Below are 16,788 nucleotides of genomic sequence, written 5' to 3' on the forward strand. Positions count from 1 at the left end.
CAAGAATGTGTGGATATCCTGCGACACTCAAAGCAGATGCATTTCCAACGATAAAGTCAAAGAAATCTGCCGCCAGACCCCCATTGAATCTGCCGGAGTGTGTGAGCAATTCAGGGACAAAGGACCTCGCTAGCACGGCAAGCAATGGCGTCAGTTTGTTCCCGTAGACGAGCGAGCTAAACCCCCTGGATGTCTTGGGTCACACCGTCCCTTATGCCACCGAAGATGATCAAGAGAAGAATATCGACCCTAGCTTCCCTAGCCTGATGACATGAGGGTATGTCTACAGAATATATTAATTGAGGAAAATTGGGCTGTCTGCACTCTCAAAGTGCATGTTGTTGCCAAATGTATTTCATATGCTGTAAACCTAGTTCATAGTTGTTAGTTTCCTTTAATGCCAAACAAACACATACCAATCGTTGGTTAGAAGGCGATCGCCGAATTCGTCCTCGCTTTCTCCCGTGTCGCTGGCTGTCGTGTCGTTTTCATCGGTTTCGCTTGCATACGGTTCAAACCGATATGGCTCAATAGCTTCAGTTTCTTCTTCAATTTCGTTTTCGCTACCTGCCTCCACACTACAACCATCCGTTTCAATACATGCGTAATCTGTTGAATCGCTTAAGCCGCTGAAATCAGAATCTGAATCCGAGCTAATGTCGCTATAGCTTGCTGTTCTTTCCGCCATGTTTGTTTGTGTTGGCTTCACTATGTGACATCACAGGAAAATGGACGGGTGTTTATAACGATGGTTAAAATCAGGCACTTTGAAGCTTTTTTTTAGGGATATTGCGTGATGGGTAAAATTTTGAAAATAACTTCGAAAAATATAATAAGCCACTGGGAACTGATTTTTAATGGTTTTAACCATTCTGAAATTGTGATAATGTTCCCCTTTAAGACCCCTCGCACCTCCGTCCGCCGGCGCAACGCGACCTAGTACGCATGCGCGGAAAAAATGCGCTCGTCATAGTCACCTCTGACCTGGAAGTGTATTCTTACCCTGTGTTGCAATGTAGACTATTGCCACATTTCTTCTAACAGTAAACCTTGCTTGCCTCACCATCAGCAGCTGTTAAAATATTGTAGTGAATCACACCTGAGCCATCATACATGAATCACGTGTGAAAGTAAACAATGTGATAAAGAACATTTTACAACAATCAATCTCGAGATCTAGATATCTGGTCAGGACACTGTGTTTGGAGGCTGAAATTGGCGGTCATACTTGACGGCCGCAACCACTTCATGGATTCATAATAGTTATAGAGTACAAAACTAAACGTTGAGCAATAGCTCGACATATAATAACCAATAACCAATAATAGTCTGCTTTGTTAGTCCAAATGTATTTGCTGTTTTTCGTAGTCTGTCGTTGTCTATCCCTTCGACAAATGGAAAAAGTTTTTCGCTAAGTAGAATCACAGCTGACTTGGACATTCGAAAGTTCTCTTGCCGTTCCCGTTGACCAGGCTGCCGTTCTTCCAGGCTTCATCCAAAACCGTCGCTTGACCGTCGATGTTGCCGTCTGAGAAGTGTTGTATCCGAAATAGCTGCAATCGCGCGTTTGCTTCTCTTAAGGCAGGGGTGCTCAAGCTTTTTCTGCAGACGAGCTACTTTTCAATTGATCAAGTCGTGGAGATCTACCTCATTCATATATATAATTTATATTTACTTATTTATTAAATATATGTTTTTGTTAACAAGTTAAAGGTGTTTAATGATAATGCAAGCATGTTTAACACATATAGTTAATATTGTTAACAAAATGAAGGTGTTTGATGATAATACAAGCATGTTTAACACAGTTAATATTGTTAATAAATTAAAGGTGTTTAATGATAATACAAGAATGTTTAATACATATAGTTAATATTGTTAACAACTTAAAGGTGTTTAAAGATAATACAAGCATGTTTAACACATGGTTAGTATTGTTAACAAGTTAAAGGTGTTTAAAGATAATACAAGCATGTTTAACACATATAGATTCCTTTCTTTCATGAAGACAAGAATATAAGTTGGTGTATTACCTGATTCTGATGACTTTTGCAGTGATTGTAATCAGACAGTGGTGCTGATACGTCCGCATTTTCGAATGGAGGAGAAAAAAAGTCCTCCTTTCTGTCCAATACCACTTGAAAGTGGTTGGTTTTTGGCATCTTATTTGTCCAGCTTCCGTACTCCTTTGTATACACTTTACAAGAAATGCATTGTCGGCAAACCCCGTAGCTTACTAGCTTGTGCACGCCAGCTTTCTGAGAGTCTTATTTTGTTAGCGCAACTGTGCAACTGTGCAGTCGGTCTTTGGAGTTTTGACGGCAGGTACGGCGCCAGTCTGTTGAAATAAAGTGTTTCTCGCCTTCCAGTCGGTAATTTTAATGAGCTGGCAGCAGCCAGCGTCATCTCAGAAGACCCTCGGGTGCCGTGAATGTCAATCAAGTGACGAAAGTGACGTCATAGCGAAGATTTATGATCGCTAATTTTTAGGACTATTTTTTTAATGCCTGGCTGGTGATCGACTGACACACCCTCCGAGATCGACCGGTAGCTCGCGATCGACGTAATGAGCACCCCTGGTTTAAGGTATTGATGTGTGATTTCTACACGGGCATGTCTGGATGACTCGCTTCCATATTTCCAGTGGTTAGCTCCGGGTAACGAAACCGCTTTATTATGAAGCTGGCTGTGGCGCGTTCTTTCTGACGTCACTTCCTGTGTGGGCGTGGTCTTTCTGGCGCCACTTCCTCTCCGAAGTCAGTTTGTGAAGGATCAATGAGTCCATACAAAGCAAAGAGCCGGAGATTCAAGAAATAGACGACGCACATACCCGTGTAAAAAAATAGTGTGGCTGAAACGATTGAGGGCTAAATAAATATTTGGGTAACACTTTAGTATGGGGAATATATTCTAAGTAACAAAGACTTAATTTAGAGTTATTTGGACACTAGGGGAACATATAAGGGTTAGGGTTAGGGTTACTAATAAGCAATAATTCTAAGGTTATTGAGGGATTACTCTTAGTTAATGGCTTACTGGTTGTATAATAAGGCCATGCAGAATAAGGCATTAATAAGTACTTAATAATGACTAATTAAGAGCCAATATGTTACTCATTTGCATGTTAATAAGCAACTAATTATTGGGAAATATGTTCCCCATACTAAAGTGTTACCATTATTTGTTCAAAGGGTTATCCGGCTTAGTGTAGACATAGCCCTAAAGTACATGTGGTAGACATTTCCCTGCCCTCGGTGTTGCCAAGTATAGTGTCCCTTACTTATAGACTACTGTGGTGAAAAGGAAATCGACAGCAGTAATTGTACATTTGTTAATGGACAAAGACAACGGCAGGAGTCTGATGAAGCCTAGCCAATAAATTCAAGTGTGCAATGAGCCGATCGGAGCTGACTTGGCGTGAGAGATGGTTTACACATAGGACATTTAACATGTTCTTCCAGTGATATAATATAGTCTCAGTCTGATGATAGTGTGCAAGTCAAATGGGACCGCTCACAGTACTCCCTGTAGTACAAACCCCGTTTCCATATGAGTTGGGAAATTGTGCTAGATGTAAATATAAACGAAATACAATGATTTGCAAATCATTTTCAACCCATATTCAGTTGAATATGCTACAAAGACAACATATTTGATTTTCAAACTGATAAACTTTTTTTTTTTTTTTGCAAATAATCATTAACTTTAGAATTTAATGCCAGCAATACGTGACAAAGAAGTTGGGAAAGGTGGCAATAAATACTGATAAAGTTGAGGAATGCTCATCAAACACTTATTTGGAACATCCCACAGGTGAACAGGCAAATCGGGAACAGGTGGGTGCCATGATTGGGTATAAAAGTAGATGCCATGAAATGCTCAGTCATTCACAAACAAGGATGGGGCGAGGGTCACCACTTTGTCAACAAATGCGTGAGCAAATTGTTGAACAGTTTAAGAAAAACCTTTCTCACCAGCTATTGCAAGGAATTTAGGGATTTCACCATCTACGGTACACAATATCATCAAAGGGGTCAGAGAATCTGGAGAAATCACTGCACGTAAGCAGCTAAGCCCGTGACCTTCGATCCCTCAGGCTGTACTGCATCAACAAGCGACATCCGTGTGTAAAGGATATCACCACATAGGCTCAAGAACACTTCAGAAACCCACTGTCAGTAACTACATCTGTAAGTGCAAGTTAAAACTCTCCTATGCAAGGCAACAACCGTTTATCAACAACACCCAGAAACGCCATCGGCTTCGCTGGGCCTGAGTTCATCTAAGATGGACTGATACAAAGTGGAAAAGTGTTCTGTGGTCTGACGAGTCCACATTTCAAATTGTTTTTGGAAACTGTGGATGTCGTGTCCTCCGGACCAAAGAGGAAAAGAACCATCCGGATTGTTATAGGCGCAAAATTGAAAAGCCAGCATCCGTGATGGTATGGGGGTGTATTAGTGCCCAAGACATGGGTAACTTACACATCTGTGAAGGCGCCATTAATGCTGAAAGGTACATACAGGTTTTGGAGCAACATATGTTGCCATGCAAGCAACGTTACCATGGACGCCCCTGCTTATTTCAGCAAGACAATGCCGAGACACGTGTTACATCAACGTGGCTTCATAGTAAAAGAGTACGGGTACTAGACTGGCCTGCCTGTAGTCCAGACCTGTCTCCCATTGAAAATGTGTGGCGCATTATGAAGCCTAAAATACCACAACGGAGACCCCCGGACTGTTGAACAACTTAAGCTGTACATCAAGCAAGAATGGGAAAGAATTCCACCTGAGAAGCTTCAAAAATGTGTCTCCTCAGTTCCCAAATGTTTACTGAGTGTTGTTAAAAGGAAAGTCCATGCAACACACAACTACTTTGGCATGTGTTGCAGCCATGACATTCTAAGTTAATTATTTTTTGCAAAAAAAAAATAAAGTTTATGAGTTTGAACATCAAATATCTTGTCTTTGTAGTACATTCAATTGAATATGGGTTGAATAGGATTTGCAAATTATTGTATTCCGTTTATATTTACATCTAACACAATTTCCCAACTCATTTGTATGATAGTGGATATTTGGAATTCCAGACCTTTTATGGGGGGTTAAAAAATAAACAAATGAATCCATTGTTGAAATTACACAAAATGAAAGCTTTACATTTCACCCAAAGTGCATTGGTAAAGAACAAGCCGTGTGTATAGATCCTGTTTTCTTAATTTGATTGCCTCTGAACACTTCCTGTGCCCTTAACTTACGGCCTATCCTTCTTCCTTTTTATGTTTGTTATTGACAGAGAGCTGATCTGGCAGTGGCCCCCCTAGCCATCACATACGTGCGCGAGAAGGTTATTGACTTCTCCAAGCCCTTCATGACGTTGGGTATAAGTATACTCTACCGCAAGCCGAATGGGACCAACCCGGGGGTCTTCTCCTTCCTCAACCCCCTCTCGCCTGATATCTGGATGTATATTCTGCTGGCTTACTTGGGTGTCAGTTGTGTGCTGTTTGTCATAGCCAGGTAACATGTCGCCACCCGCGATCACACACAAGTTCGAGTCTTGCTCCGGTGTCGTCACTTCGGTCTTTGCCAGTATGACTAACAATAGGCTCATCTCAGTGATTACAGGAGCTGTGTCCCGAGCATGCTGAATTGGTGAATCCTCCACGCACTTACTAATCGATTGCCATGCAAAATGTCCTGAACGCCACATCATTGCCGTGTTAACGTGTTTAACGCAGACGGACAACCGAGGATCACGACCACGTTTACTTTGCATGAGTAATCTCTTTCGAGAACATCATCTTCCACAGAGCAAGGCTGCAAGGTTACCCCTGGCCTGTTTCCACTCTGGTACTAGGAAGAGGGCAAACCCCGAGAGACACTGGCAGACAGAGAATCTCAGACCTTAGGCTGAGACGTGACAGGTGTACAATATGTTTTAGGGTTGTGGGGATGTGTCTGAGAGAGTGATAATACATATGTGCACTCCTTGTATGCTGCCCCTCTCTTCACGTTCCCCTAGTCCAGGGGTCGGCAACCCGCGGCTCCGGGGCCGCATGCGGCTCTTTGATCACTCTGATGCGGCTCAGCAGCTTACTTATTGAACCCCCCAATTTTCCCGTGGGACTTCCGGATTTCAGTGCCTCTCGCAGAAAACTCCCGGGAATAATATTAACCGATTTTCACCCTTACAGCTATAATAAGGGCGTGCCATGATGGTACAACATTTGGCGCTCTCTACAATCTGCATTAACAGCGTGCCAGGCCAATACTTTTTATACATTATACATCTACGTGACAGCAAGGCATACTTTGTCAACAGCCACACAGGTTACACTGACGGTGACCATATAAAACAACTTTAACACTCTTACTAATAATGCGCCACACTTTGAACCAAAACCAAACAAGAATGACAAACACATTTCGGGAGAACATCTGCACCTTAACACAACATAAACACAACAGAACAAACACCCAGAATCCCATGCAGCCCTGACTCTTCCGGGCTGCATTATACACCCCTGCTACCACCAAACCCCGCCCCCACCCCAACCCTGCTCCCTCACACATCAACCCCCCTCCCTCTGTGCGTCGGTTGAGGTGAGCGGGGTTTGGTTGCGGGGGTGTATAATGTATCCCGGAAGAGTTAGGGCTGCATGGGATTCTGGGTATTTGTCCTGTTGTGTTTATGTTGTGTTAAGGTGCAGATGTTCTCCCAAAATGTGTTTGTCATTCTTGTTTGGTGTGGGTTCACAGTGTGGCGCATTATTATTAAGAGTGTTATAGTTTTTTTTTATACCGCCACCGTCAGTGTAACCTGTGTGGTTGTTGACCAAGTATGCCTTGCTGTCACCTACGTGAGCAAGCGGAAACACCATACAACGTGTGGCTGATCAGGCACGCTGGTTGTAGTGAATGCTATATGCTGTACCTTCACGGCACGCCATGATGTTGGCAAGCGGCATTCATTTAAAACCCGCGTGCCGCACCAACCAATCAATCAATCAATCAATGTTTATTTATATAGCCCTAAATCACAAGTGTCTCAAAGGGCTGCACAAGCCACAACGACATCCTCGGTACAAAGCCCACATAAGGACGTCGATGTGAATGACTATGAGAAACCTTGGAGAGCTTCCAAATTCCATATAAAGGTGTGGGCAGCGTGTCTGAGACCCCTGGTTGATACATAACACAAAGCAAAAAAAAACCTTTGTATGCAGTGTTATTTCATTTAAAATTTCTAAAAAAATTTGCGGCTCCCATTGTTTTCTATAATTTGCGAAACTGGTCAAAATGGCTCTTTGACTGGTAAAGGTTGCCGACCCCTGCCCTAGTCTCTTAAAATGCGATGACAGTAGGACATTCGAACCGGGCCAGACTTAGGCGAGATTTGCTGCAAAAAGTTTACTGCAACTTTTAAGACTTTGTGGGTTAATTCTATTGCGCAATGTAGCATCTAGTATCTAGGGATGGGTACTTTTTCACATTTGAATCGATAACAGTACCAATACCTGGAAACCAATACCGGTGCTCAACAGTTCTAATGTTCAGTACTTCTGTGTGTGTTAATGTGTTAAAAAAGGTTGTTTAATAATAAAATCTCATTGAGCACCGAGCGGATAATCCTTACATTCTCATTTGCAATTATTATATTGTAGAGTTTGCATGCAGTTGCAGTTCCAAAACGTTAGATGGCGGTAGTGAATAAGACTATGCAAAGCTGTGTAAACAGAGAACATGGCCAACTCCGTTTTAAAATCAATCAATCAATCAAAGTGTATTTAAATAGCCTTTAATCACGAGTGTCTCAAAGGGCTGCACAAGCCACAACGGCATCCTCGGCTCAGATCCCACATCAGGGCAAGAAAAAGCGTAACCCAATGGGATACAATAAGGGGGACCGCAGATGTGGCGACCGGTGCAATGGACGTCGAGTGGATCTAGTTAATAGTGTGAGAGTCCAGTCCATAGTGGGGTTAGCAGGAGATCACGTCCGCAACTGATGCAGAGATGAGTGGCCCACCCCGGGGCCCGACTTTGAACAGCTAGCGCGTCATCTGTGGTCACCTGATAACCTCTCCACGCAGGATAGGGGGTCAGAGCAGAAAAAAGACGGCAGATCAACTGGTCTAAAAGGGGGGTCTATTTAAAGGCTCGCATATACAGTACAAATGAGTTTTAAAATAGGACTTAAATGCTCGGAAGCCAACTTGATGCCCTGTCGTCACGTGTGGGTATTTTGACCATTCATTTAGGAGATTGTCTGGCCATACTCTTGACTGGTCACAAGCCCCTCTTGGTCACAGGGCACCGATTTGGCTTCCAACTATGAAACCTACTGATCAGGAGCAACCGGGGGTTCAGTATCTTGCCCAAGGATACTTCGACATGGTCACAGGGGGAACTGAGGATCGAAACCCCCAAACCGTCAGGTTGGGAGACAACGACTCTACCACCTGAGCCATGCTGCCAACAACGACTGCTATGGGACAAATGATGATCGAGAACAGGGGTGTCAAATGTACGGCCCACGGGCCTGACAGGTCTTATCCGGCCGACGGGATGAGTTTGCTAAGTATAAAAATGAGCCGACATTTTTGAATGGAAGAAACTGCTGTTCTAAATGTGTCCACTGGATGTCGCAATAGCAATTATTTTTATCGTTGTAGATCATGGGTGTCAAACTCTGGCCTGCGGGGGCCCGCCGTGTAATTTCATTTGGCCCTTGAGGCAATATCAAATTAAGATTAAAGTTGGCCCGCCGGTATTATTCACTACTAATACCCATACTTGCCAACCCACCCGATTTTCCCAGGAGACTGCCGAAGTTCAGTGCCCCTCCCGAAAATCTCCCGGGGCAACCACTCTTCCGAATTTCTCCCGATTTCCACCCGGACAACAATATTGGGGGCGTGCCTTAAAGGCACTGCCTTTAACGTCCTCTACAACCTGTCTTCACGTCCGCTTTTCCTCCATACAAACAGCGTGCCAGCCCAGTCACATAATATATGCGGCTTTTACACACACATGAGTGAATGCAAAGCATACTTGATCAACAGCCATACAGGTCACACTGAGGGTGGCCGTATAAACAACTTTAACACTGTTACAAATATGCGCCACACTGTGAACCCACACCAAACAAGAAGGACAAACACATTTCGGGAGAACATCCGCACCGTAACACAACAGAACAAATACCCAGAACCCCTTGCAGCACTAACTCTTCCAGACGCTACAATATACACCCCCCCCCGCTATCACCAAACTCGATTTTGCATGTCACTATAAAGTTACATAAGCCTTGCTTGTTCAATATTCAATGCAAAAACTTGTTTGGTTCCCTATTAAAAGGTTAATTTGTTCAGTTTAAAATTTTGGCCCACTCTGTATTTGAGTTTGACACCCCTGTTGTAGATGATGCTATATATGTTAGTGCACCAGTCGAGGAAAATGAGCAAATTACATAAATAACATCCTGTAATTTGATTTTGATATTATTTTTTTATCTCGATAGATTGAAAATGAACACCAACGACTTGACTGATGAACATTATCCCATAATTTATTCAGAAAGTATAAATAACGACAAATAAAGGTAGAACACTATTCACTGCAACCCAGTCACATAATATATGCGGCTTTTACACACACATGAGTGAATGCAAGGCATACTTGATCAACAGCCATACAGGTCACACTGAGGGTGGCCGTATAAACAACTTTAACACTGTTACAAATATGCGCCACACTGTGAACCCACACCAAACAAGAATGACAAACACATTTCGGGAGAACATCCGCACCGTAACACAACAGAACAAATACCCAGAACCCCTTGCAGCACTAACTCTTCCAGACGCTACAATATACACCCCCCCCCGCTATCACCAAACTCGATTTTGCATGTCACTATAAAGTTACATAAGCCTTGCTTGTTCAATATTCAATGCAAAAACTTGTTTGGTTCCCTATTAAAAGGTTAATTTGTTCAGTTTAAAATTTTGGCCCACTCTGTATTTGAGTTTGACACCCCTGTTGTAGATGATGCTATATATGTTAGTGTACCAGTCGAGGAAAATGAGCAAATTACATAAATAACATCCTGTAATTTGATTTTGATATTATTTTTTTATCTCGATAGATTGAAAATGAACACCAACGACTTGACTGACGAACATTATCCCATAATTTATTCAGAAAGTATAAATAACGACAAATAAAGGTAGAACACTATTCACTGCAACCCAGTCACATAATATATGCGGCTTTTACACACACATGAGTGAATGCAAGGCATACTTGATCAACAGCCATACAGGTCACACTGAGGGTGGCCGTATAAACAACTTTAACACTGTTACAAATATGCGCCACACTGTGAACCCACACCAAACAAGAATGACAAACACATTTCGGGAGAACATCCGCACCGTAACACAACAGAACAAATACCCAGAACCCCTTGCAGCACTAACTCTTCCAGACGCTACAATATACACCCCCCCCGCTATCACCAAACTCGATTTTGCATGTCACTATAAAGTTACATAAGCCTTGCTTGTTCAATATTCAATGCAAAAACTTGTTTGGTTCCCTATTAAAAGGTTAATTTGTTCAGTTTAAAATTTTGGCCCACTCTGTATTTGAGTTTGACACCCCTGTTGTAGATGATGCTATATATGTTAGTGTACCAGTCGAGGAAAATGAGCAAATTACATAAATAACATCCTGTAATTTGATTTTGATATTATTTTTTTATCTCGATAGATTGAAAATGAACACCAACGACTTGACTGACGAACATTATCCCATAATTTATTCAGAAAGTATAAATAACGACAAATAAAGGTAGAACACTATTCACTGCAACCCAGTCACATAATATATGCGGCTTTTACACACACATGAGTGAATGCAAGGCATACTTGATCAACAGCCATACAGGTCACACTGAGGGTGGCCGTATAAACAACTTTAACACTGTTACAAATATGCGCCACACTGTGAACCCACACCAAACAAGAATGGCAAACACATTTCGGGAGAACATCCGCACCGTAACACAACAGAACAAATACCCAAAACCCCTTGCTGCACTAACTCTTCCAGACGCTACAATATACACCCCCCCCGCTATCACCAAACTCGATTTTGCATGTCACTATAAAGTTACATAAGCCTTGCTTGTTCAATATTCAATGCAAAAACTTGTTTGGTTCCCTATTAAAAGGTTAATTTGTTCAGTTTAAAATTTTGGCCCACTCTGTATTTGAGTTTGACACCCCTGTTGTAGATGATGCTACATATGTTAGTGCACCAGTCGAGGAAAATGAGCAAATTACATAAATAACATCCTGTAATTTGATTTTGATAATTTTTTATTTTGATAGATTGAAAATGAACACCAACGACTTGACTGATGAACATTATCCCATAATTTATTCAGAAAGTATAAATAACGACAAATAAAGGTAGAATACTACAACAACAACATTATGATTTGTACATTTTCAGAATGTGCTTGTTCTATTTTTAAACAAAGAAAACAATCTGAAGTTGTCTTTATTTTTAAGTTATCGTGCCGTGATTTTACCAGTCCGGCCCAGTAGATTTTTCTCTATGTGGCCCCCGATCTAAAATGATTTTGACACCCCTGACATGTAGCCTATTATTTGCGCACTATTGATAAGTTATGCACCGAACATTTGGTCGTCTTAAATAGACTTTGATAGAAACCGGATGTTGTGATGGAATATCCACTTCCACTGGCGCACACGAGTGACGTAGCTCGCGCAAAGCTGAGGAAAAAGTCACATTCAGGTCGCATTGTGTTTAGACTGAAGTCACATTCGAGAAGATCGGATTCCAATCCGATTTGGACTACCTCCTGATGTGGTCTGAATCTGATTGATTGATTGATTGAAACTTTTATTAGTAGATTGCACAGTACAGTACATATTCCGTACAATTGCCACTAAATGGTAACACCCCAATAAGTTTTTCAACGTGTTTAAATCGGGGTCCACGTTAATCAATTCATGGTTAATGATGCCAAAAGATCAGATCTGAAGCGCTTTGGAGCATTCAGACTGGCAAAAAAAAAATCATATATGTGCAAAAAATAAAATCTGATTGGGTGTGCAGTGTAAACGGGTTCTATTTTGCTCATTTAAAGGAAGCAATTTTCTGCACACCAGCTCAAGTTTGCACGTTTTAGTACATGTGTACAGCTCCACTACTGGACATTGGAGTGTTACTTTCCAAGGCAAAATTAAAGTATTGCTAGAAACATAATTTTTTTATGGGACTTTATTGTATTATATGTACAGTACATGTTCCAAAAAGAAAAAAGCATAACACACAGTATATTTAAATATACTAAATGTAAAAAAGGAAAATAAATATTCAAAATAATCTAGTTCGGTTACGCCATCATGAGCGCAACACAAGGTTAAATAAGATGTCAAAAGCAAACTGAAATCAAATACACACAGCTTAAAGATTGATCAATACCTATTTATGATGATTTAGCAAAATATAAAAGAAATATACCTGAACAGAACGCTCATGATGGTTACACTAAAAAGTAACACTATGAATCACTATTTCCAAGCATCTCTTTTTTATTATTGTGATTTTAAATGGTCAAACTAATGCATATTATACATGCATGCACTAGCACAGGGGTCGGCAACCCGCGGCTCTAGAGCCGCATGCGGCTCTTTAGCGCCGCCCTAGTGGCTCTCTGGAGCTTTTTCAAAAATGTATGAAAAACGGAAAAAGATGAGGGGGAAAAATATATTTTTTGTTTTAATATGGTTTCTGTAGGAGGACATACATAACACAAACCTCCCTAATTGTTATAAAGCACACTGTTTATATTAAACATGCGTCACTGATTTCGAGTATTTGGCGAGCGCCGTTTTGTCCTACTAATTACGGCGATCCTTGAACTCACCGTCGTTTGTTTACATGTACAACTTTCTCCGACTTTCTAGGACGTGTTTTATGCCACTTCTTTTTCTGTCTCATTTTGTCCACCAAACTTTTAAGGTTGTGCATGAAAGGTGAGTGTTGTTGATGTTATTGACTTGTGTGGAGTGCTAATCAGACATATTTGGTCACTGCATGACTGCGAGCTAATCGATGCTAACATGCTATTTAGGCTAGCTATATGTACATATTGCATCATTATGCCTCGTTTGTAGCTATATTTGAGGTCATTTAGTTTATTTTAAGTCCTTAATTCAATTTATATCTCATGACACACTATCTCTATGTAATACATACCTGCCAACTACTCTGGTTTTCCCGTAATTAGTACGGTTTTCATCAACCTATTCCGGGTTACAGTTGCAGTGATAAAAAATATGGTTTTTCATTAATTAAAAACAAATATTTAAAAAAAAGTTTTATTCACGAAATCGCGTAACAACAATGACAATCGACACTGCTTCCCGTAACTTCCTATCGAGCCATTCCGAATGCCATGCGCGAGGCTATTTATAGCACCGCTGCCAAGCACGAGGCACCTGTTGCCCATTGTTTCCAAACGAGCGAACGATCATGGAATCAGCCGGAGAAAAATCGCAAACGATTCTTAAACCGAAAAGAAAACTGCAGTCATTCCGTGAAGAATATTCAAAAGCCCTATCCGGGAATAATTATCCGTTCCAAAAAGGGTGAAAACTACGCGAATTGCACCTTGTGCAGACAAGATTTTTCGATCGGACACGGAGGAATTAGCGATGTAAAAGACCACGTTGGGACAAAAAAAACACAAGTCTAATGCCGTTGCTAGCGATACAAGTGGAAAACTTTCAACGTTTTTCCTCGCCCAAACAGATTCTTTGGATGTGATAAATGCCGAAGTTTTATTTACGGAGGCAATAATTGAGCATGGACTAGAATAAATTTGGATTTTAGCCACAAAAAGGTAATGACACCAATGTTATCTATTGGAATTGTTTAGTACTGTTATACTGTTAAAAGTGTTTATACTATTTATGCTTTCAAGTCCAAGTTGAAGAAATCTTGTTAAATGTTGACAGCATAACTACCAAAATACAGAAGTATGTCCTTAATATTTTTGCAGAGCTATTTCTGTTGAAAAGTTCAAATGATTACATTAGAGATGTGATGTGCCACTTTTCAAGTGTCTGATGGCTTAAATAAATTTTCATTAATTTTTCATATTTTGAATTCTTTTGAAAGGCTTACAAAAAACTACGTTTGAATTGTAATTCCATGCTATTGACAGGACTATTAATTGTAATGAAGTTAGCTTACCATGTTTACAGTATGATAATTGTGATAGAAATGTGAATTTTAGGCACAGAATATTTTTTTACAATTGAACAAGGCAGTAGATTATACAAGCTTGGACAGAAAGTTAATAATGACACCAATTTTTTTTTTAATGGAATTGTTTAGTACTGTTTTACCATTTGTTTACTGTAAAAAGTGTTTATACTTTCAATTAACAAATTGAAGTCTTGTGAAAGGTTGACAGGATAACTGGCATTAACTGTCAAAACAATTTCAAACTATTGAAGTTAGCTTACAGAATAAACATGTCAATCAACCCATATGATTTTTGCTGTAATATTTTTGTTTTGAAAAGTCACTGTGACTGATAGAAAAGTGATGGTTTTAGCAACATTTTAACCTGTCTGAATGCTAATAATCATTTTGCGTCGGGGGGCGAACCCCTGAACCCCACACCAGGACTTTGTCCTGGACCTACCGGGGCCTGCGTCCCCTGGACCCTGGCTACTAGGTTTTTCTGATTTCAAAAGTTGGCAGGTATGGTAATATGGCTTTTAATTTTTTGCGGCTCCAGACAGATTTGTTTTTGTATTTTTGGTCCAATATGGCTCTTTCAACATTTTGGGTTGCCGACCCCTGCCCTAGTACATAAAAAAAAAATAGTCATATTTATTTTGATTGTTATATTTTGAAGTACATTTGTGCAGGTGGGTGCGAATGTACCCATTACCAGAGCTGTACACACATGCAAACCTTTCGTACTGTAGATCAGGTTGGAAATGTTTCCGACAATGAAAAGAAAGAGCGGTAAACAGCAAGGGTGCTAAAAGGCTATTAGTTAATTAACTTGTCTCCGCTCGTCTCTTCCTTCTCTCCTCCGTTCACATCTCTGTTGGGAAATCAGAGAAGGAGCCGAGGTTAATCAATCAATCAATCTTGCTTACTTCTTGTCCGTGTTGATGGGCACTTTTGCTTTTTGCGTGTCCATTCACATGCAGCCTTTGCTGTCGGGTCCGGTCATTTGCACTGGCTGTAATATTGTCGCTTGTTGTTGTCGTTGCTTTTAAAAGGGTATATTTTGAACCACGGTGAGGAAAAAAAAGAACGAGTTGATGTTAACTCTAAAACCTGCAGGAGACAGTGGCTCTCTTCCAGCCGTGACCCCTGCAGTTTTACGGTTACCACAAGTGTTTTTTTCCCCCCGATGTTACTGGCGTTATGATTGCACATAATAATTAACAGGCAGCAACTGTCATCTAAGTTGGCTCAGAATATGCACCTATTGTATTTTGCACCACACTAAGTAAGTGTTTGGGTAAGTGTTGAAATCCCACTCTGCCATCACTTTACCATCTTTTCTTTGACACACAAATGCATGTTGGGTTCAGTTCCATGTCTTAGTTACAGTGCAGGTCTTTTATGAAAGAAGAAGTCAATTATACTATATCGTGGTACCTAGGGTTGTACGGTATACCAGTATTAGTATAGTACCGCGAAACTAATGAATCATATTCGGTACTATACCGCCTCTGAAAAGTACCGGTCTGCCGCGCCCGCCTCGTCGTGTCATTGCCGGTTTACGAGCAGACAAGCATGTTCGGCAGCGCAGAATCACAGAGTACTTGCAAACAGACACAGTGTGTACACAGAAAAGGGAGAACGGACGCATTTTGGCTTGAAAACTAAAGATAAAGGTGAAGTTATAACACTAAAACGCCCTCAGGAAGAGGTGCTTTAAGACAGCCCCAGCCTGCAGTGATTTAGCTACTCTTAAATCACCAAATCCTCGCCTCCATGGCGACAAATACAGTACGTTTCTTACAAGTATCATCCCTGCAGGACGAGGAATAGCTAAACATGCTTCACTACACACCGTAGCTCACCAGCGTCACAATGTAAACAAACGCCATTGGTGGATCTACACTTGACATCCTCTGTAATGTAATAAAAATGATCAAACTACATAAATAGCATCCTGCAATTTGATTGTGATATTTTTTTTATCTTGATATATTGAAAATTAACACCAATGAGTTGACTGATGAACCTTATCACATATTTTATTTAGAAAGTATAAATAACGACAAATAAAAGTAGGATACTATAAACCACAACATGTAAGTATTAAAAAAAAAACAAGCAAAAAAAAAAACAACAACATTATGATTTGTACATTTTCAGAATGTGTTTTTTCTATTTCTAAACAAAGAAAACAATCTGAAGTTGTCTTTATTTTTAAGTTATTTTGCCGTGATTTTACCAGTCCCGCCGCCCACTTTTTTTGGCATCACATCTTCTTTTGGTTTTTTTTAAATTTATATTACGTTTATAAACTCAGAAAATATGTCCCTGGACACATGAGGACTTAAATGATTTTAATTATGATGACCATTGTATGATCCTGTAACTACTTGGTATCAGATTGATACCCAAATTTGTGGTATCATTCACAATTAATTAGTTGCTTATTAACATGCAAATTAGTAACATATTGGATCTTAATTAG

At 40.5% G+C, this 16,788-nt stretch overlaps 1 protein-coding gene across 3 annotated transcripts in view; it reads left to right on the top strand.

Annotated features, from left to right (window-relative positions):
- Positions 1-16,788, top strand: part of grik2 (glutamate receptor, ionotropic, kainate 2) — a 581,700-nt gene that overhangs the window by 449,593 nt on the left and 115,319 nt on the right. For all 3 annotated transcript variants that reach the window (XM_061948573.2, XM_061948579.2, XM_072912957.1), the window contains exon 12: positions 5,299-5,522. In XM_061948573.2, the coding sequence (XP_061804557.2) occupies positions 5,299-5,522 (224 nt within the window). The remainder of the gene's footprint in view (positions 1-5,298; positions 5,523-16,788) is intronic.

This window comes from Nerophis lumbriciformis, linkage group LG04, assembly GCF_033978685.3.
Source record: "Nerophis lumbriciformis linkage group LG04, RoL_Nlum_v2.1, whole genome shotgun sequence".
NCBI lineage: Eukaryota > Metazoa > Chordata > Actinopteri > Syngnathiformes > Syngnathidae > Nerophis > Nerophis lumbriciformis.